This window comes from Panthera tigris, chromosome D4, assembly GCF_018350195.1.
Source record: "Panthera tigris isolate Pti1 chromosome D4, P.tigris_Pti1_mat1.1, whole genome shotgun sequence".
NCBI classification, from domain to species: Eukaryota; Metazoa; Chordata; class Mammalia; order Carnivora; family Felidae; genus Panthera; species Panthera tigris.
In genome coordinates this window covers 70,460,727-70,483,183 of record NC_056672.1, presented here as the reverse complement: position 1 = coordinate 70,483,183, position 22,457 = coordinate 70,460,727, and the positions used below count along the sequence as shown (strand labels likewise).

Genomic DNA, 22,457 nt, shown 5'->3' with positions numbered 1-22,457 from the left:
TCACCGTCCATGAGTTTGAGCCCCGTGTCAGGCTCTGTGCTGGCAGCTCAGAGCCTGGAGCCTGCTTTGGATTCTGTGTCTCCCTCTCTCTCTGCCCCTCTCCCACTCTCTTTCTCTCTTCCCTCTGTCTTTCTCTCTCAAAAATAAACATTAAAAAATTTTTTTTTAAAAATGTTCAGCTGATCTCTGCTGAAAGAGGACAAGTAGTTGACTCAAATAATTTTTTTGAGTAAATTTGCTTGTCAGTGATCTGGTCACGTGTTACCTTGTTTTAGTGTCAGTGGAGTGGCCTTTGGATGCTGCACAACACATGATTTGAAACTCTTGACCTAGCGATGCTGTTACAATGTCGCTGACGAGCTCTGCGCCTTTGTTCTTTGCCGTCAGATTGTCCATCTTTAGAAGGAGCGGTACCTCATCTGCGAACTGTATCAACAGACTTAAAGCCAGGCTCCAAAATCAGTCTGTTCTGTGATCCAGGCTTCCAGATGGTCGGGAACCCTGTGCAGTACTGTCTGAATCAAGGACAATGGACACAGCCACTCCCCCACTGTGAACGTGAGCTGCCTTTGTTGAAGGCATTTTAGTAGCTCTTGAAAGATGTTGGACCATAAGAAATGTTTCAGGAATGCTGCATAAAAGCCTGGTGCACCACAGTAGCAAATACAGCAAATGTTCATTGAATAGTTCCTTCGTGTGACGAACTGTGCTGGCCACCATGAGGGAAATGGGTGGTGGAAATCCAAAGAGACACCACCTGTGGCTGTACCCCAGGTGCAGCAGGGAACTGGTTGGGAGGGAAAGACAGATCTGCGACCTGGAGTCCAAAGGGGGACGGGTTATGGCCGGGTGGGAAATAGGAAAAGATCCCTTGAGTTGGGTGCGTCCATTCATTTCTTTATTCAGCAATTTTAAAGCACCTACCATGTGCTAGACACAGGTCTATGTTCTAGGGATGCAGCATTGGAAGAAAGTCTCTTTCATGGAGTTTCCATTGGAGTAGGAGAGACAGAAAATAACAAATATTTTTTAAGTTATAATAAATAAGAACAACAAGGGCCACAAGTAAGTAAGGACTATGGAGAAAAATGAAGCAAGGCAGGGAAATACAAAGTGAGGGATTGGGTGGAGGCAGACTGCTGCTTTAGGTAGGGTGATCAGCAAAATTTCTCCATAGTATCTATTCTCACTGACTTACATATTTATCTGTGGCTTGTTTCTCTACTCCCACTAGATAGTAAGCTCCACAGGGCAGGAGTTTATCTCCGGTTCGTTACTGCAACGTTAGCGCCTCTGGCAGTGTCTAGTAGGATCTTCGTGAATATTTCTTCCTAACGAATGAAGTGCATGCCCACTCTGAGCCAGAGAGCACGCTAGATGCCGAGGGCACGGGCATGTCTGCTGCCTGCTCCCCCTCCTAGCAGACTCTCCGTCTATGTTTGTGTGCCATGAAAAAGTCATGCTTAACTGAACTACTAGTTTAATATAAACAGAATGTCCTTTGAGCATGTTTCTCCTAACGTAGTTCTGTTCTTCCTGGTCACGTGGCAGGCATTAGCTGTGGGGTGCCACCCCCGTTGGAGAATGGCTTTTATTCAGCCGAGGACTTCCATGCTGGCAGCACAGTGACCTACCAGTGCAACAATGGCTACTATTTGTTGGGTGATTCGAGGATGTTCTGTACAGATAATGGGAGCTGGAATGGCATTTCACCATCATGCCTCGGTGAGATAAATCTTGGCAAGTACTGTGTGCGTTTATTCCAGCTCCATGAGAGAGTCACCCCAAATCCCTGAGGCTCTCTTGTGACATTCCTTTGTTAACTTCATCTCATCCCAAGACACCCTGGACAAGCCATAGTGACCAAGCAGCTGTCCCTAGAGGTGCCAAAAATGTTTTAAATTGTTACCAGGCTCAACATCAAGACTATTTTTATCTCTCTGTTCTTCTACTTACCCACCTACAAACTGGGGAAATAGGTTTTTTTTACTGTATGTAATTAACATACAGTGCAATATTGGTTTCAGGAGGAGAATTCAGTGATTCATCACTTACATACAACACCCAGTGCTCATCCCAACAAGTGCCCTCCTTCGTACCCATCACCCATCTAGCCCACCCCCCACCCGCCTCCCTCCATCAACCCGTAGTTTGTTCTCTATCATTAAGTGTCTCTTGGGGTTTGTTTCGCTCTCTTCTCTTTTTCCCCCTTCCCATATACCCATCATTTTTGTTTCTTAAATTCCATATATGAGTGAAATAATATGGTATTTGTCTTTCTCTGATTGACTTATTTCACTTAGCCTGCTGCATTCTAGCTCCATCCATGTCATTGCAAATGGCAAGATTTCATTCTGATGGCTGAGTGATACCCCATTGTATATATAAACCACTTCTTCTTTATCCATTTATCAGTTGATAGACATTTGGGCCTTCTCCAGTTTGACTGTTGTTGATAATGCTGCTATCAATGTTGAGGTGCATGCACCCCTTCAAATCTGTATTTTTGTATCCTCTGGGTAAATGCCTAATAGTGCAATTGCTGGATTGTAGAGTAGTTTGGAAATCATAGCTTTGATTGCGTAACTGCAATGTGATCATTATTACTGTATTTAAATTTTTTGAAAATATATACGGTGTTATATGTTAAGCGATATGTAATGATTTAAATATAAAAAAATGCTTAATACATAAGAAAAATCAATCAACTTCACTACCTGTAAGCTGTCTTCATTTTAGATGTCGATGAATGTGCAGTTGGGTCAGATTGCAGTGAGTTTGCTTCCTGCCTGAATACAAACGGATCCTACATTTGCTCCTGTATCCCACCCTACACAGGAGATGGCAAAAACTGTGCAGGTAACTAGTACGTGTGTAATTGGGAGGATTATTAATTTTTTATGTTTTTTAAAAACACAACACTATTTTCAAGTTCAAAGGACAGGTGGAGAAGATAAACCATCTTTAAAAAGACACATAAGTAACGACTAAAGGAGCTTTACCTTAGCGCTGTGCTATGCCCAGCTTCCCAGTCTCTGAAACACAAAAGCCAACTGTATCACCAGAATATTGAAGCAATATCTGCATGGTATGAGAATAATAGAGGGGATTTAGGACTATAATCTGGCCTCTAAAGCCTCAATCGGAGCAAAGAAGATACTTTGCCATCGGTATCTTTCCTCTGCCTCAGCCACACAGAATTATATTGTTGGAAAAAAGGGACATCTTGCCTTATCACATCTCTGTATTTTGTGGTAACTTTGATAAAACAAGCCCATCCCTCAACCCACTGATGTCTTTCTACATTTATTGAGAGAGAGCAACTCCCAGAAAATAGTAAAACAGGAAGTGAAGAGGAATTCTCAAAATCAAGTCTTATAATGGCATTTACTTTCTCAGAGGCTTTAAAGTCCTTGACTTACATAGCCATAATAACCTTTAGAAAGATTGAATCAATGTGTCTTCCCCTTTTGAGAATTTGAGTATTATATTTACTCCTATCCAACTCTAGCCCCAAATATCCCTTTAACTTATTTCTCTCCCTAGAAGAGGTGACCAACCTCAAATTTGTACGTAGGAGGGGTCTCTGATCCATAGCCTGTTTGGAAAGGGAGTTTGAGAACTTTCCTCAAATATGCTTAGGTATTGCCTTTACATCAATTTGAGAGAAAGTCAGTTGTGCTTAAAACGTAGGTATGAGGGGCGCCTGGGTGGCGCAGTCGGTTAAGCGTCCGACTTCAGCCAGGTCACGATCTCGCGGTCCGTGAGTTCGAGCCCCGCGTCAGGCTCTGGGCTGATGGCTCGGAGCCTGGAGCCTGTTTCCGATTCTGTGTCTCCCTCTCTCTCTGCCCCTCCCCCGTTCATGCTCTGTCTCTCTCTGTCCCAAAAATAAATAAAAAACGTTGAAAAAAAAATTTTTTTTTTAAAAAGTAGGTATGAGGTTGGACGAGGTAGGAGGAGCTAACGTTCTTCTAATAAATGCCTTGGTACCACCGCTACTTCCCCAACAAATAACTCCCTTTGCAGCCAGATCAATTTTGTATATTTTTGTTAGTCATTGATGTTCCAAAATATTGTTGTTTAAATGCCTATTAAATATATGTTCTGTGGGTTTGCCTAGGTGGCTCAGTTGGTTGAGCGTCCAACTCTTGATTACGGCTCAGGTCATGATTCCAGGGTTGTGGGATCAAGCCCCGCATTGGGCTCCATGTGGGGCCTGCTTAAGAATCTTTCTCTCTCTCTCTGCCCCTCCCCTCCCCCATTCACTTATTAGCTCTCTCTCTCTCTCTCTCTCTCTCTCTCTCTCTCTGAAAAAACAAACAAAAACGTTCTGGTCTAATGTCCGGCATATCCCAGACCTCCATGCATCTCCCTTCAAAAGTTTTTTTCCAAAAAATTTAACTGGTACTTTAATGGTAGTGAAACTCTTTTGCTGTGAGACCTTGCGTGGTTGTGTGAACACCACTTATTTCCCCACAAAAACTTGTTCTTCCTTTCAAGAACCTATAAAATGTAAGGCTCCGGGAGATCCAGAAAATGGCCACTCTTATGGTGAGACTTATACAGTGGGCGCCGAAGTCACATTCTCGTGTGAGGAAGGATATCAGCTGATGGGAGTGACCAAAATCACATGTCTGGGCTCTGGAGAATGGAGTCATCTGATACCATATTGTGAAGGTATGTGTAGTAAATTCACCATGTTCGTGGCATTGGGCAGCACTAGAGATTTAAAGTGTAGAAATGTCACGTGTTAAGTGTATCAATATTCTTCGTATTTAAAGCCCAACTATCAGGTTCATCTTTAAACGTGACAAGATAACCTAGAGCTGCCCTGGAGCTTTTAGAGATTTTTGTACACACTAGCAAAGAAAAACAGTACCTTCTTTGTTTTTCCACCTTTAAGCTGTTTCCTGTGGTGTACCAGCTATTCCAGAAAACGGAGGCTTTGATGGCTCAGCATTTACCTATGGCAGTAAAGTAACATATCAGTAAGTGCGTAAGATTAAAACTACATTGTAGGGGGCACCTGGGTGGCTCAATCAGTTGAGTGTCCGACTTCGGCCCAGGTCTTGATCTTGCAGTTCATGAGTTCGAGCCCTGTGTCAGACTCTGTGCTGACAGCTCAGAGCCTGGAGCCTGCTTCAGATTCTGTGTCATCTCCTCTCTGCCCCTCCTGTGCGTATGCTCTGTCTCTCTGTCTCTCTCAAAATGAAATAAACACTAAAAAATTTTGTTTAAACTACATTGTATACATTGTTGATGACATGCTGGCTGCGATATAGTGCTGAAAGAAAGGGAGAAAAAGAATCCCAGAGGATGTTTTTGAATTAATATGGAATTAATTTCATTATGTCTAGTATAAAGAAATCTAATTTAATAACCTAATGGGTAGTCCTATCTAGAACCCTTAAATCCCTTGACCAGTCACCTATTCTTGTCCCCAGCATCTCCTTGAGGTGTTCTGAGAATGGATGTCATAGAGGAAGGCCATGTAAGCTGATGAATATTCTTGGTTATAAGCTGGAGTTTTGTCTCCAGACCCAATATCTCAGGCACTTGTGCTAAACCAGACCATTCTCAAATTAGGAATTGTCTGTTTGCAGCTACTACTCCATGGCACAAACTGGAGGCAAGCCAAATTCTTTATTTTTCTACTTATCACTCAGCAGGGTCCCTGGGGGAAGATGTACAATATTCAACCTTAAAAAAAAAATAATTTCAAAGCATTATTTCAGTAGGGAAAAAAAAAGAACTCCTCCAATAAATTGTGAAGTGTAAATCCTCAATATTTTGAAAGGTTCTGGTGCTCATAAGATGATGCAAAATAAAGCAAAGTATATTCAGTAATTTTCCTTTATCTTCTTCAGGTGTAATAAAGGATATACTCTGGATGGTGCTAGAGAATCATCCTGTCTTGCTAGCGGTTCTTGGAGTCATTCTCTTCCTGTGTGTGAACTGGTCAAGTGTTCTAGCCCCGAAAACATAAATAATGGGAAATATATTTTGAGCGGGCTTACCTACCTTTCTACTGCGTCATATTCGTGTGAGAGTGGATACAGGTAACGTCCGCAGACACCAGCCAAGCTGCCTATAATAATACCCTGTTACTCGTTATTCACTCAGTAGATTTCATTTGTATATGACTAGCTGACTCTAAATACAAATTTCTAAATGTAAAAGATCGCCTCAAATTTGTATGCTTCCTGAAGACTAGTTTGTAGTGCTAGGAATGCCTAGAAAAATATTCCACCTAACTTTGACTCTGGGAGCTCTAGGTCAGTTACTATAAGCATTCAGTCATTAAACATAAAAGCAAAAAGCGTTTGCGAAGCAAAACACAATATCTGGATTTTGGGGGAGGGGGTGGTGGTAAATAACTTACCACGCTTATACGCAACATTGCATGGAATGTTCCAAAAAACATGTCAAGGTAAGGGCCCGGGTTCTTAATACTGTAAGAGGTTGATTTGATTAATGGTGTGTGAGGGGATGTATGTGCGTATGTTCAAACAGAAGGGACAATAGAGAGAGGTTGTAGTCATAAACTTGGCCAACAGGATCTGAAGTGAAACATATCCAGTGAACAGAAAGTAGAAGGATACAGACAGTCAGAATCAGGTTGGCAAGCAAAGGTGGGTAAGCCACGCCCTTGGGATGTAAGGTTTGTAAATCAAAGGAAGACCAGAGGTCAGAGTCGTGAGCAACGCACGTTCAGGTGCCCGGGCTCATGCCCGTTGACTTCAGTTACCATGACTTCCTGAGTGTCTGCCTCAGTTACTGCTGGATCCCAACCAGCCCATTAACCCCTTCTCATCCCGGTAACCTATTTGTGAGGTCTGGAGTGCCCTACGCCACCACCAGTGAGCACATTTTATTTTGCAGCGAGACCCTAAGCTCATTCATTATTATAAACACCCTGGAGCCTGCTCGGGTTTCCCCTGCTTTTATGTAATCCTCTCCATAGCAGTGAATAATAGCCAATGAAAGAGGTGGCATCATTCTTTCCTGTAGCTTACAGGGCCCTTCTGTCATTGAATGCTCGGCATCAGGCAGCTGGGACAGAGCGCCACCTACCTGCCATCTTGTCGTCTGTGGAGAGCCGCCGGCAATCAAAGATGCTGTCATCACTGGGAGCAACTTCACTTTTGGGAACACTGTCACTTACACTTGCAAAGAAGGGTGAGTAACCCTATGAGGGAAAGAAACATTGGGAGCCTCGAGGGAGCAGACGCACCCCCAACTGTGGAGATGGGCTCCATTGGACACTAAATTAAATTTCTTGGCAGCCAAAGCCACAGAGAGTTTTATGCTCTTGTTTTTCCTGACAGCAGAAAGGGAGCATATTCTCCTGTGGGAACAGTGTTTTCCTGGAATTAGAGTAATTTATCAAATTAGGCCTTGAATAATGGATATTGGGCAGTGCAGTGGAAAATATCTTTATACCTTTCTTAGAGATGAGAAAAACACATTTAAATAGGCAGTTGCATATTTATCTTCTGCAAACCTGAAGGCAAGACTTTAAGTCACAACAGAAAGGTGACATGTCCACAGGGACAAAAGATAATAAAGTTCAGGTTTTTATATTTTTAATGATCTCGTTTCATTCAGAGATAAATTTTGAAAAACGAGGAAGCAGGTTACAAAGAGCTTTCACACTCACTGTTTCATATGATCCTCCAAAAACTGTGGAAGTGCAGAGAAAGGGGGGGCTCACTCTGGGAGGGTGGTCTGCTTAAGGTCTCAGGCAGGCAACAAGCAAGTGAAGGAGAATCCCGGCTCCTCTGACATGCATTTCATTGCTTGCTTCCCCCCTTGCTTCTTCAAGAAATATTTTCACCGTTAATAGTGCTTTCACGCTCCAGATTTACAGCAGGTGTTTTTCACACAGTTGGAAGCAGCAACAGCAGAAGAGTTGCTGCTTTCTGGATTTGCATCTCAGCTCTGTCATTCACTGTGTGGCTTTGGGGAAAAGCTCTGGGCTTCAATTGTCCTACATAAAAATAATCTCATTAAAGTCTCACACTTCTTATGGATACTGTGAGGAATAAAATGGTATCATGCCTAGCCTAAGCAGAAAAAACAAAAAACAAAAAAGGGTCACCTGGATGGTTCAGCTGGTTAGGCATCCGACTTGGGCTCAGGTCATGATCTGTCTGTGGGTTCGAGCCCCATGTCAGGCTCTGTGCTGACAGCTCAGAACCTGGAGCCTGCTTCAGATTCTGTGTCTCCCTCTCTCTGCCCTTCCCCTGCTCACACTCTGTCTCTCTCAAAATAAAAAATAAACATTAAAAATTTTTCAATTAAAAGAAAAAAAGAAAAAAAAACTTAATTCAACAAACCTTGCCATTATTATGACTGGAGCACAAATGACAGTGAAGTTTCTATTCTACCATAGAAGCTGAAGTTCATTTCACCTGGGTTGAAGACAGTCCCGAGAATACAGGACTGCCAGCAGGTGGCGACAATTTTTTTTTTTGCAAAAAGCTCCTGAGAGTCAAACACTTGAATAGCCGATTGAGATCCCAAACCTGGACACCTTCTTAAGTAAAAAATATATTTTCTTTTTTTCTTTTCTTTTTTTTTTCAATATATGAAATTTATTGTCAAATTGGTTTCCATACAACACCCAGTGCTCATCCCAAAAGGTGCCCTTCTCAATACCCATCACCCACCCTCCCCTCCCTCCCATCCCCCATCAACCCTCAGTTTGTTCTCAGTTTTTAAGAGTCTCTTATGCTTTGGCTCTCTCCCACTCTAACCTCTTTTTTTTTTTCCTTCCCCTCCCCCATGGGTTTCTGTTAAGTTTCTCAGGATCCACATAAGAGTGAAAACATATGGTATCTGTCTTTCTCTGTATGGCTTATTTCACTTAGCATAACACTCTCCAGTTCCATCCACGTTGCTACAAAGGGCCATATTTCGTTCTTTCTCATTGCCCTGTAGTACTCCATTGTGTATATAAACCACAATTTCTTTATCCATTCATCAGTTGATGGACATTTAGGCTCTTTCCACAATTTGGCTATTGTTGAGAGTGCTGCTATGAACATTGGGGTACAAGTGCCCCTATGCATCAGCATTCCTGTATCCCTTGGGTAAATTCCTAGCAGTGCTATTGCTGGGTCATAGGGTAGGTCTATTTTTAACTTTCTGAGGAACCTCCACACTGCTTTCCAGAGCGGCTGCACCAATTTGCATTCCCACCAACAGTGCAAGAGGGTTCCCGTTTCTCCACATCCTCGCCAGCATCTATAGTCTCCTGATTTGTTCATTTTGGCCACTCTGACTGGCGTGAGGTGATATCTGAGTGTGGTTTTGATTTGTATTTCCCTGATAAGGAGCGACGTTGAACATCTTTTCATGTGCCTGTTGGCCATTCGGATGTCTTCTTTAGAGAAGTGTCTATTCATGTTTTCTGCCCATTTCTTCACTGGGTTATTTGTTTTTCGGGTGTGGAGTTTGGTGAGCTCTTTATAGATTTTGGATACTAGCCCTTTGTCCGATATGTCATTTGCAAATATCTTTTCCCATTCCGTTGGTTGCCTTTTAGTTTTCTTGGTGGTTTCCTTTGCTGTGCAGAAGCTTTTTATCTTCAAAAAATATATTTTAAAAAATTACCCAAAAATAGGGATGCCTGGGTGGCTCACTCAGTTAAGCACCAGACTTTAGCTCAGGTCATGATCTCACAGTTCGTGGGTTTGAGCCCTACATTGGGCTCTGTGCTGACAGCTCAGAGCCTGGAGACTGCTTTGAATTCTGCCTCTCTCTCTCTGTCTCTCTCTGTCTCTCTTTCTCTCTCTCTGCCCCTCCTCCATTCACGCTCTGTCTCTGTCTCTCTAAAAAATAATAAATAAACATCAAAAAAAATTTAATTACCCAAAGGTAAATGGTAGTAATTACTGTATTTCTTCCCAGAATTTTGTCTACAAATATTTTTACATATTAAAGATCACTCTGTAGATGCAAATTAACATTTTTCTTCTTTTCTTTACGAATAATTCACCTAAAATATGTCACAAGAGTTCTGAGTCTGCCTAATGTTAAGTCTATATATTATACAAAAGGATTTTATTAAAAGTACTCTAGGCAGTAATAAAAATTACAACAAATCCACACATTCATAGAGGGTTTACATTCCTCAGAGGACTTTCACATGAATTATCTCATGTGCCCCCTTCTACAACAATGAAAGTTTGGCAGAATAAATAGTATTCCAGCTTTATAGTTAAAACATGAAGGTATTGGGCCACATTATCTTACATATTCCTCCTGGTTTAGGCAAGTGGACGCTCTGTGGGAGGTTTCATCCCATTGAAAAGATGGAAACCGAATCTACCCACCTAAAGCACATAGCTGTTAGAAGGCCTGAGAACAGTTTTAAGAAAGTGCTTTAAACATGCATGAAGTGCGATGTGTAAAAATGGCTGTTTTATTTTCTCTGTCACCATTATTGCTGTATACAGTGATAACATTTTAATAATTTAGGGGGCAACTATCTTAAATAGTTAATCAAATTAATAGAAAGTACCCGCAGTCACACATCACTGCCCATCTACATTTTGTTCTAAATGAAAAACATCAAAAACTATTAAGAGATAGCTTTCATTTTTTTTCTGAAAGCAAAAGTTTAGGCGAGAGGAAGAACATTGATGCCCCTTTGCATACCCTCCCTCCTCTTTGGGATGCTACAGGGAGGGCCAGATAGAAAGAAAGCCTTCGTACTCCTCTTTTGTCTGGCCAAATGGCCAATGAGACATTTGAAATATACAGAAAACCACAAAAAGTCATTAATCTGTATTTAAAGTTACTGGGCATCCATTCTTGAGAGACAAGTACATATTAATTTTTTTGCCATAGTTATAATAGCTTTCTTTTCATGAAAGAAATACAGTATGAAGTAAAAATAATACAGTAAAGTACCTCAAATGTAACGAGAAGCCGTCCTCATCACTTTCCCATTCTCCCCGAAGTAACAAATGTTCATTTTCCCCTTATTCCATATGTATGTCTCCATAAACAATGTTCTATTGATTTATGTCTTTCAATTTCTGAATAGGACTCTTAGTACTCTTAAGTGTCTTTTTGAAGCTTGAGTTTTGCTTACCACGTGTTTTACACTCTTCTCTATTGATACGTGTAAATTAACAGAATTCATCTTGACTACTATAAGGTATTCCCTTGGAAGAATGAACTATCTGTAGGTCACCCATTTCTCTACTGGTAGAAGGTTAATTTGTTTCCACTTTATTTGCTGATGTAACCATTCTGAAGTAAATATCAGATGCACCTGTTTCTTGGTACATATGAGTGAGACTGTTTCTGGCTCAGACACCAAGAATTAGTGTTGTGTCATGAAATATGCATATTTTAAACCTTAGGAGATATTATTTGATATCTATCAGTTGTTTACTTTATATTTGTGTGTGTGTGTGTGTGTGTGTGTTTGTCAAATTTAAGGAATCATCCCCACCCTGAGGTCATACTGAATATCTTTGCCTTTCTTCTGAACAACTCAAAGATCTTGGAAAGCATGAATAACTTCTGACGCCCCTCTCATCTTAAACGTCCCATCACTATATTTTATTTCCCTTTTTTTACAACTTTCCAAATTAGTAATTTTTTAATATAGTCAGCGCTTATTTAGGTTTACTCACATTTATTAATCTCTTCATCACCATTGCTCTTTGCATCCCATTCCTTAATTCTGGGTTTAATATTTCCACTTCCTAAAGTATATCCTTTATGTTTTTTTTTTTTCACCAAACGTATGTTCTACAATCTTTGTCTAAAAATAATAGTACTTTACCTTTGCTCTTGAATTACAGTTTAGCTGGGTATACGAGTCTACACTAATAGTTTTCTTCCTAAGACATTTTTGAAAATATTATTCCATTGCCTTATGGCTGCTAATGTTGCTATTGAGGATTCCATCATCAGTCTGCTTGGGGTTCTTAACCAGAGGCAGTGTTGCCCACCAGGAACATTTGGCAACGTCTGGAGACTTTTTTTGGATGTCACAGTTGAGGGGAAGGTGCTCCTAGCTCTCATGGATAGAGTCTAGGGATGCTGCTAAACAGCCTATAACGCATAGACCAGCAGCCCACAACCCAGAAGTGTCCAGCCCAAAATGTCAGTAGTGCGGAGATCGAGAAATTCTGAATGAATTGTTGTTCCACTATAAGTAATATCTTTCCCCTTTGGCTTTTTTATTTTTAATATGTCTTTGTTGTTTTAGTATTTCCTTATGATATGACTAAAAATGTGTTATATTGTCATTCATCTTGTTCAGGACTCATTGTACTTCTTACCTCTGAAAATTCACATCTTTCACCAATTTTGGAATATTCTCAGCTATCTTAACTTCAAATATTCCCTCCTCTTCACTTTCGCTTTGCTCTGTTTCTTTAAGCCTTATGTATTGGACCTTTCCTTTCTCTCTCCGTGTTTATTAGTCTGTCACATTTTCCATCTGTTTATAAACTTGGGCTGCAATTTGGGTAATTTTCTCACATATATCATCTAGTTTACAGTTTCTACTATCTGTAATCTGCTTTTAAATGAGTCCATCAATTTTTTTAAAAATGTACTTTATATATTCTTGCTTCTAGAATTTATATTTGTTTATTTTTCAAATATTTCTTTTTGAATAACTTTTTAATATCTTTTCTTTTTAAATATCTTTTCCTTTTTTGAAAGGATTTTGTGTCTTTTTTATTATTATTTCAACATACTTATTTCATATAATTTTTTAATGTTAGAACTTTTTTTACTGTCTCAATTTGTTGGTACTCTAATCTCGCTGTTTGTTCTGCCTGCTGACTGATTCATGATGAAAAACATGATCATGTATGTTTTGTAATTTCATATTGTGTCCTTAGAGTAAGCAAAACTTGTTTTCTCCATGACAATCCCTTATGGTTTAAGTATGTGGATTATTTTTTCTATCAGGAACCCAGGGGATATCACCAGATAAGAACCCAATTTTACCTTAATTTACAAATTTGAAGGCTTTCCGTATAAAGTAAATAGTATAAATTCTGACATCAAATCCACGTGAGATGAGACCCAGGGACTACTACCTTAGCAGGGACTTTTTCTTTACCCACCCAGGGCCCCAACAAATACAGAGATCTCACTTTTCCTCTCACTGGGCCTCTAGGTGGAATTTTTCTAGTGAATGTCCTTTCAATGAATGTCCTTGTAGGACAAAGATCCATGTCCGATACTTGGCTGCTCCCCTGTTTCAACTCCAAAGTTATATTTCCTACCACCTCTTCTTCCCTTCCCTGCCCAATCCATGGCAATTGCAGCATCCGGTCACAGGCTTACTTCTCTGTTAGTTCCCTCCTTATTTCTGGCATGTGCATAATAACTTTTGTTATATTCCATCAAATATGGCAGAGGGAAGGTTTCAGACTGTGGCATGGCCAGAAGTAGAAGTTCTGTCTGTCCATTCCTTTTGTGTTTCTTCCCCCAAGGAACTGATTGGCATAGGCCAGCATGCACTGTGTCTTCCAGGATGGCATCACTGTGTGCAAGTGATGGCTTTTGGGCGATGGGCCTGTTTGGCGGTCTCTTTCTGCTTCCCAAGATACTGTTGGCTTGGTATGAGGATTAGAGCCTCTTTCTTTCTCCAGCTGCCTCAACTCCCACTGCCCTGCACACAGGGCACCCAGGCCTGCTTAGTGAGCCACCCAGGCCTGCTTAGTGAGTCCACATACACACATTCTTGCTTCAGTCTCAGCGTTGTTTCTTCTCATATTGACGTTGTCCTTTGTACAGACCTTTCCTTGAAATAAGGGGGAGTGAACCGCTCTCAACTCTAGATGGAAGAGCCGATACTTTAGGAGACAGGAGTGGTAAGATGAGTGTCAGGGAAAGAAAGAAGCAAGAAGTGGATTTCTGCCTCCTGCCCTAAAATTGGTCTTTAAAATTCACCTTTTATCAAAATACTGGGCTGCAAGTGTTCAGCTGTCTGCCCAAGTTAATAAAATGGTAACTTGTCTCTCATTTTCCTTTTCATCCTTATGTGTCTGTTCTTTTGATAAGAAGCTCAGAGGGAAAGAAGAGTCATTGATATCCTAAAATCCTAATAGAATGTTTCCCTTTGGCTCGTCTTTAATTATATAGATTTTTAAATTCAATTACTGAATATACTAAGATAAAAATTTTGATCATTTTTAATTGAAAACAGAATTAACTGCTGATGGAAATTTATACTTTCTATCGTTCTTATTAAATTGCGGCTCTTTACATATCTAGTATGCTGCTATTTTAAGGCTCTTTTAAGGTTCTTCTTTTAAAAAGAGAAGAGCTAATAATCCACTGGGGAGGTCTCTCATAAAGCTTCACACATGCTCCCTTAGTAGGCTTCCACTCAGTGTGTGAATCAAATCACTGAAAATTGCATCTGAAGACTACTCTGCCCATTTTCAAAGAATTTTTCAACATTATTCCAGAAAGATGCTAATGAATTACAGCAAATGCATCCTGGAGTATTCCCTTCTATGACATCACTGTAATACCAGTGGGTCATTTTTCCTTGGAATTACAGAGTAAAACAATTTGTTATATAATACATAGGCCCTGATTTTTTTTTTAATTTTTTTTTCAACGTTTTTTATTTATTTTTGGGACAGAGAGAGACAGAGCATGAATAGGGGAGGGGCAGAGAGAGAGGGAGACACAGAATCGGAAACAGGCTCCAGGCTCCGAGCCATCAGCCCAGAGCCCGACGCGGGGCTCGAACCCACAGACCGCGAGATCGTGACCTGGCTGAAGTCGGACGCTTAACCGACTGCGCCACCCAGGCGCCCCGTATAGGCCCTGATTTTTAAATGAGGGTCTGTAATAGTGTCCCCAATGTCTCTTGAATGAGAATACAATATGTCACAGAATATTAAATATTCCAGCACTTGAGATTTGTGCCAATTCCAGTTTTCCTGCTTTGCTGGCCAAAATAGGGTGTGTGTCATCATCTGTACAAAACTGTTTGTTTTTTAAATGATTCTTTTAAACAAATGAGCAGGTGAAATATGTTCCCCAGAAATCATAACACACCTTCAGACTCCAAACATAAGGAAGGAATGCAGCAGTCGGATCAGAGACCAATTATAATTCAATCTAGCCAATAGTTAACAACTCCTATTTTCTTTTGTCATTTGGAAAATATATCCTTCTTTAGCATCTTGAAAGACTACCTGACATATTTTGAAGATCATCTTTTTGTTTTTATTTTGTTTTCAAAGAGACGGTGCGTGTGAGCAGTGGAGGGGCGGAGGGAGAGGGAGAGAGAATCTCAAGCAAGCTTCATGCTGTCAGCGCACAGCCCCATGCAGGGCTCAGTCTCACGACTGTGAGATCATGACTTCAGCTCAAATCAAGAGTCAGACACTTAACTGACTGAGCCACCCAGGTGCCCCGGAAGAGTTTGTTTGTTTTTTTTTAATAAACCTCAATCTCCATCTTTATTGAATATTTTATCTGGTCTCAAGTACCAGCTTTGGTTTCACTTCTTGAAACTACTCAGTATAAATTTTTTCGCACCTTCGAGTATTCATAGCTTGGTCCTGAGGTTCTCCTGCAAAGGGATCATTAGAGCTAATGGGGAGGCTTCAGGAAAAGATCCCAGCCCTTCACACATCTCCTGACTGAGAAAGGATCCCTTACTCTGGTGCCGAGAGACAGACATTTCAGCCAACTCAGCCTCCAGTCTGCACTTGTTCCTCTTAAATGGATGTGATTACAAGCCTGTTCCTCTCAGAGTCACTCTCTGAGCCTATTTTGTAGGTCTGCAGTCCATTTTCAATCTTGGTACCCAAAGCCATAATGCACACTGACACGTGCAAATTAGAACATAACAGAGATAAAAATGCCAAATCGAGAGGCTGACACATACCTACAAAGATAAAAATTTATTTCATTTCTCTTCTCTTTCTAAATAAATGCGCTTCTAGAAATCAGTCATCCTTTAAGGTTGTCACCATTGACTCATTCAACTTACATTCAGTGAAACACTAAAGACTCATATTGGCCGTCATCAAGCCGGCCATTTGTGCAGGTTTACTTTACTGTGTATGTGCAGGACCTTTGCCTCTTATCTTTGTTGAGTCTTATACTTGTAATTAGAAACATTAGTAGAACTGGACTATAAAAATCCTTATCCCCCACCCTACTGTTATGTGTTTCTTGGAAACTGATGGACCATAGGGACTGAGGACAGAGTTTGATGGCATTCACAAGATATGAAACTCCCAACTTGCTTATTTCTATGAATCAGTGCTCTTTGGGTCATCCAGGTAATACACCACTTCAGTATCTTTCTGCTCTAGCAACATTTTGTCTGCCAAAACCTGAGTATCCTTGGGAAAGACACTGTCAAAAAACCATATCCTGTTCACTTGCACCTGCCGCAACACACAAGATCCTAGTGATCCCCACTTCCTTCTTCAGGTGTTCATATGCCATTCCTAACTATTTGTAAGTTTCCAGAATGCCCCACCCATACCATACTCCTAACCCTTTGTTCATGTTACTTTTCAGCCTTGAGTGACTCCTTTTCTGCTCGTCTTCTCTGATGATTCCTCTCAAAAGCCATTTCAATAGGGAAGGCTTTCCTCCTCTTTCCATTCTTCAGGTAGAATCAATCGTTTCTCCTTTAAGCAACTTCTCTAGGTGTGAAGGGGCCTACAGTACGCCAGGCAGTGGATGGGGTAAGGAATACAGGATGGACACAGATGCATAAAACAAGCAAATGCATTAGCTTTGCATTGTGTACTAAGGAAGTGACTCTAGCGCATAGCATGGTCCTTAAGAATTCTTTAATGAAGGACTAAATGCTGATTGAGAGTAATAAAGAAAAGCTAAGATCTTAGGTCAGAGAAAGAGATATTGTAGGTTCCAGGAAATTATGGGTAGTGTTGAAAATGCATTGTTTAAATTCATTTATTCATCATATATTTATTTGGTGGTAATCTTCCACTACTTTACAGAAGAGCTTTGCTGTGATTTTTCGTTAGGGAGGAGTCGTTGGTGGAGATTTTCCTGAAGATCAGGGGTCAGAGGCCTTACAAAGTGCTGCCAAACTGCTACACACAATTTTTTGTATCCTTAAGAGGCTTCGAAGAATAAGGAAGGTTCTGGAGGCAGATGCTTCTGCCTCAGAGTAGCTGGTCCCATGAAATAAAGGAAGCATTTTATAGATGGCACGGTGGATCCTAATAAATCAGGGATGTCTCAGGTGACGTCTGTGAACTTCTGCCAATCAACTGATGCTAGGAGCATCAAGGGACCCGTGAAAATAATGATGCACGGTTCAAAGTGCACAAAGGATGTAAATTGTGCTATGAAAATACAAAACTTCAGGAGCCTCTACAAATGGAATTTCTACTCAGAGCACATTCAACATAGAAACAGTGAAATCTGGGCACTCAAACCTGGGATAATGGATTTTTTAAAAACATTATGCCTTTACATATTGTCTTTGGATACTTTCCTGTATCCTTCTAGACAGAAGCCATCTGAAAACTTACTAAGTTTGATTTCTAATAGAAAGAGCAGAGCTTATCGATCGCCATGAAATGTAGCAGACCCTGTGCTTAGTTGTTAGAGACATCTATGAGTGTTTCCAGACCACTTCTGTCCACAGCATGATATGTGGCCGTAAGCAAGGTTGATGCTCACATCTCTGCTGATGCTGTGCCTTTTTCTCCTTGATCCTTGTTTCCTACAGATTTCATGAATCTTGACAGCGAGGGCGAAGGGATTCAAAGCTCTCTATCATAGCAGATCCCTCATAAAACTAAAAGGGACCTCAGGGGAAATGTTTGCTAACTAATGACTTGAGAATCTGTGCTGAAGGGTGGGTCAAATAATTTGTACTAGTGACACTGCAATGCAGTTTCCATGGGACACCTGCAAATTGTGATCTGCCTCATTTTAAAAAGAAAAAGGAAGGGAAACAGAACAATGTCATGGAAAATGTATAAGTGTTAGAATCTAGTAAATCAAAGGCAGATTTTTAACTCTGCTGCTTGCGGCTGTGTGACTCCAGACAGGTTCTTTCAACCTGTGGAACCACCATTAACTCATCTGTAAAATGAAGAAATTTGTATGTCTAAAAAGGATTATGTTAATTGCCAAATTATTTTAGTCCTTTTATCCTTCATTAGTAGCAAAATGACGGACTGATCAGGTGTTAGACGTTCCTTTATATTTTTTATTTATTTATTTTTGAGGCGGGGGTGTACAGAAGGAGAGGGAGAAAGAGAATCCCAAGCAGGCTCTGTACTTTCAGTGCAGAGCCTGACGTGGGGCTTGATCCCAGAAACTGTGAACTCATGACCTGAGCTGAAATCAGGAGTCGGACACTCAACTGACTGAGCCACCCAGGTGCCCCAGACATTCCTTTAAAACTCTGTATCTTTCTCTTCAAAAGAAAGAATCAAGATCAGGATGACTCCAGGGGTGCCTGTGTGGCTCAGTTGGTTAAGGGTCTGACTTGAGCTCAGGTCATGATCTCACAGGCTCTGTGCTGACGGCTCGGAGCCTGGAACCTGCTTTGGATTCTGTGTCTCCCTCTCTCTCTGCCCCCTCCCCCACTCATGCTCTCTCTTTCTCTGTCTCTCAAAAATGAATAAACATTAAGAAAATTTTTTAAAAAATAAGGATGACTCCATTATAATTATTCTAATACTGTGTATCATGATACTGTGTTCCACTTTGTTGAGAGAGCCCTTGAGAATAATTTAAGGTTTTGCAAATCATTAATCTGTCATCATCTATGGGAAAATATGTTAAAGGCAGAAAGAAAGACTGAGAGTTATTAAGCAAAGTTGATTCATACTGGTTGAATAGCAGAGCCGTATGTGGAACACAGCTCCAAACGCTAACGCTTGGTTGGTTGAGGGTTTAGGAAACATTGCGGACTGAAATTATAATTGCTGCTTTAAATATCATTGAATATGAGTAAATGCATGAATTATGTGTGGGCCACATATGGTTCATTAGAGTTTTTGTTTCAAAGACTAGTGATAAAATCAACCAACTAAAACCATCTGTAGACAGATGATGTTCTAAATTTAAACTGAGTCATTCTTATTTTTAAAGAAATGTGCAACAATTTTTAGAGTTTTTTTAAATAGCCAAAATTGTAAGTCCACTTCCCTTACTTAAACAAGCATTAATGTTAATATGAAGATATATTTCTATATCTTAAAGGAGCATCATTTGATCAGTAAGTTCAATATTCAAGCAGTAAATATTATTTTTTGTCTTTCCAAGTTTTTATTTAAATTCCAGTTAGTTAACATACATAATGTGTAAGTTTAGTTTCAGGTGTAGAATTTAGTGATTTGACATTTAATGTACAACACCCAGTGCTTATCACAACAAGTGCCCTCCTTAATCCCCATCACCTATTTCATCCATCCCCCTGCTCACCTACCCTCTGGTAACCAGCAGTTTGTGCTCTATAGTTAAAAGTCTTGTCTCTTGGTTTTCCTCTCTTTTTTTCTCCCCATGTTCATTTGTTTAGTTTCTTAAATTCCATGTATGAGTGAAATCATATGGTATTTGTTTTTCTCTGACTTATTTCACTTAACAGAATACACTCTAGTTCCGTCCACGTCATTGCAAATGGTAAGATTTTATTTTTAAGGCTGAGTAATATTCCACCACACACACACACACACACACACACACACACACACACACACACACACCACATCATTTTATACATTGTATCCATTCATCAGTCAATGGACATTTGGGCTTTTTCCATAATTTGCCTATTGTTGATAATGCTGCTATAAATATCAGGGTGCATGTATCCCTTCAAATTAGTATTTTTGTACCCTTTAGGTAAATACCCAGTAGTGTGATTGCTCGATCATATGGTAGTTCTATTTTTAACTTTTTTTAAAGTTTATTTATTATGAGAGAGAGAGAGAGAGCATGAGCAGGGTAGGGGCACAGAGAGGGAGAGAGAGAATCCCAAGCAGGCTCTGCACTGTCAGTGCAAAGCCCAATGCAGGGCTCAAACTCACAAACTGTGAGATCATGACCTGAGCTAAAATCACGAGTCAGACACTTAACGAACTGAGCCACCCAAGGGCCCCTATTTTTAACTTTTTTAGGAACCTCCATACCCTATCCCACAATGACTTATACCAGTTTTCATTGCCACCAACAGTGTAAGAGGGTTCCTCTTTCTCTGCATCCTTGCCAACACCTGTTATTTCCTGTATTGTTAGTTTTAGCCATTCTCACAGGTGTCAGGTGATAAAGCATTGTGGTTTTGATTTGTATTCCCCTGATTTGTAATTCCTGATTTTTGAGTATCTTTTCATGTGTCTGTTGGCCATCTGTATGTCTTCTTTGGAGAAATGTCTGTTCATGTCTTCTGCTCATTTTTAATTGGATTATTTGCTTTTGGGTGTTGAGTTATATAAGTTCTTTATATATTTTGGATACTAACCCTATACTGGGTATGTCATTTGCAAATATCGTCTCTCATTCCGTAGGTTGCATTTTGGTTTTGTTGACTGTTTCCTTCACTATGCAGAAGCTTTTATTTTGATGTAGTCCCAATAATTTATTTTTGCTTTTGTTTCTCTTGCCTGAGAGGACCTGTATAGAAAGGTGTTACTACAGCTGATGTCAAAGAGACTACTGCTTATGTTTTCTTCTGGAAATTTTATGGTTCAGGTTGCACACTTAGATATTTAGTCCATTTTGAATGTATTTTTGTGTATGGTGCAAGAAAGTGGTCCAGTTTCATTCTTTTGCATATGGCCATCCAGTTTTCTCAAAGCCATCTGTGGAAGAGATTTTTTTTTCCATTGGACATTCTTTCCTACTTTGTCGAAGATTAATTGGCTATATAATTGTGGGTTTGTTTCTAGATTTTTTTGTTCTGTTCCATTGATCTATGTGTCTGTTTTTGAGCCAGTGCCATACTGTTTTGATTACTACAGCTTTGTAATATAACTTGAGGCCTGGAATTGCGATGTCTTCAGCTTTGCTTTGCTTTTTCAAGATTGCTTTGGCTATTCAGGGTCTTTTGTGGTTCCATACACATTTTAAGATTATTGGTTCTAGGTCTGTGAAGAATGCTGGTGGTATTTTGATAGAGGTTGCATTAAATGTGCAGATTGCTTAGAGTAATATAGACATTTTAACAATATTTATTCTTCCAGTCCATGAACATGGAATGTTTTTCCATTTCTTTGTGTTCTCTTCAATTTCTTTCGTTAGTGTTCTATAGTTTTCAGAGTATAGATATTTTACCTCTTTGGTTAGGATTATTCCTAGGTATCTTGTGGGTTTTGGTATGTTTGTAAATAGGATTAATTCCTTGATTTCTCTTTCTGCTGCTTCATTATTGATGTATAGAAATGCAACAGATTTCTGTACATTGATTTTGTATCCTGCAACTTTTAATGAATTCATGTATCAGTTCTAGCAATTTTTTGGTGGAGTTTTTGGGTTTTCTATATAGACTATCATGTCATTTGCAAACCGTGACTGTTTGACTTATGCCTTGCCAATTTGGTTGCCTTTTATTTCTTTGTATTGTCTGATTGCTGTGACTAGAACGTCCTGTAATGTTAAATATCAGTGGTGAGAGTGGACATCCCTGCCTTGTTCCTGACTGTAGAGGAAAAGCTCTCGGTTTTTCCCCATTGAGGATGATATTAGCTGTAAGTTTTTCATATATGGCCTTTATTATGTTGAGGTATGCTCCCTCTAACCTTACTTTGTTGAAGGTTTTTGTCATGAATGGACATTGTACTTTGTCAAATGCTTTTTCTACATCTATTGAAAGGATCATATGGTTCTTATCCTTTCTTTTGTTAATGTGCTGTATCTTGTTGATTGGTTTGCAAATACTGAATCACCCTTGCCACCCAGGAATAAATCCCAAGTGATCCTGGAGAATGATTCTTTCAATGTATTGTTGGATTCAATGTGGTAGTTTTTTATTGAGAATTTTTACATCCATGTTCATCAGGGATGTTGTTGTGTGTTTCTCTTTCTTAGTGGAATTTTTCTTAGTGGAGTTTTTATTGGTGTCAGGGTAATGCTGGCCTCATAGCATGAATGTGGAAGTTTTCCCTCTTCTATATTTCAGAGTAGTTTGAGAATAGAATTAACTCTTGATAGAATGCATCTGTGAAGCCATCTGGTCCTGGACTTTTGTTCACTGGGAGATTTTTGACTCCTGATTTAGCTTCTTTACTGGTGATTGGTCTGTTCAAGTTTTCTATTTCTTCCTGTTTCAGTTTTGGTAGTTTATAAGTTTGTAGGATTTGTAGGATTGTAGTTTATCCATTTCTCCCAGGTTGTCAGATTTGTTGGCATATCGTTTCTCATAACATTCTCTTATAATTGTATTTATGTGGTATTGGTTGTTATTTCTCCTCTCTCGTTTGTGAGTTTATTTGAGTCCTTTCTCT

The 22,457-nt window shown here is 39.9% G+C and overlaps 1 protein-coding gene across 1 annotated transcript in view; it reads left to right on the top strand.

The window, feature by feature from the left end:
* The window catches only part of SVEP1 (sushi, von Willebrand factor type A, EGF and pentraxin domain containing 1), a 201,310-nt gene that overhangs the window by 129,122 nt on the left and 49,731 nt on the right, over window positions 1-22,457 (top strand). Inside the window, exons 30-36 of the mRNA XM_042963841.1 lie at window positions 388-558; window positions 1,552-1,725; window positions 2,740-2,859; window positions 4,501-4,677; window positions 4,904-4,988; window positions 5,868-6,059; window positions 7,012-7,179. Coding sequence (XP_042819775.1) covers window positions 388-558; window positions 1,552-1,725; window positions 2,740-2,859; window positions 4,501-4,677; window positions 4,904-4,988; window positions 5,868-6,059; window positions 7,012-7,179 — 1,087 coding nt within the window. The remainder of the gene's footprint in view (window positions 1-387; window positions 559-1,551; window positions 1,726-2,739; window positions 2,860-4,500; window positions 4,678-4,903; window positions 4,989-5,867; window positions 6,060-7,011; window positions 7,180-22,457) is intronic.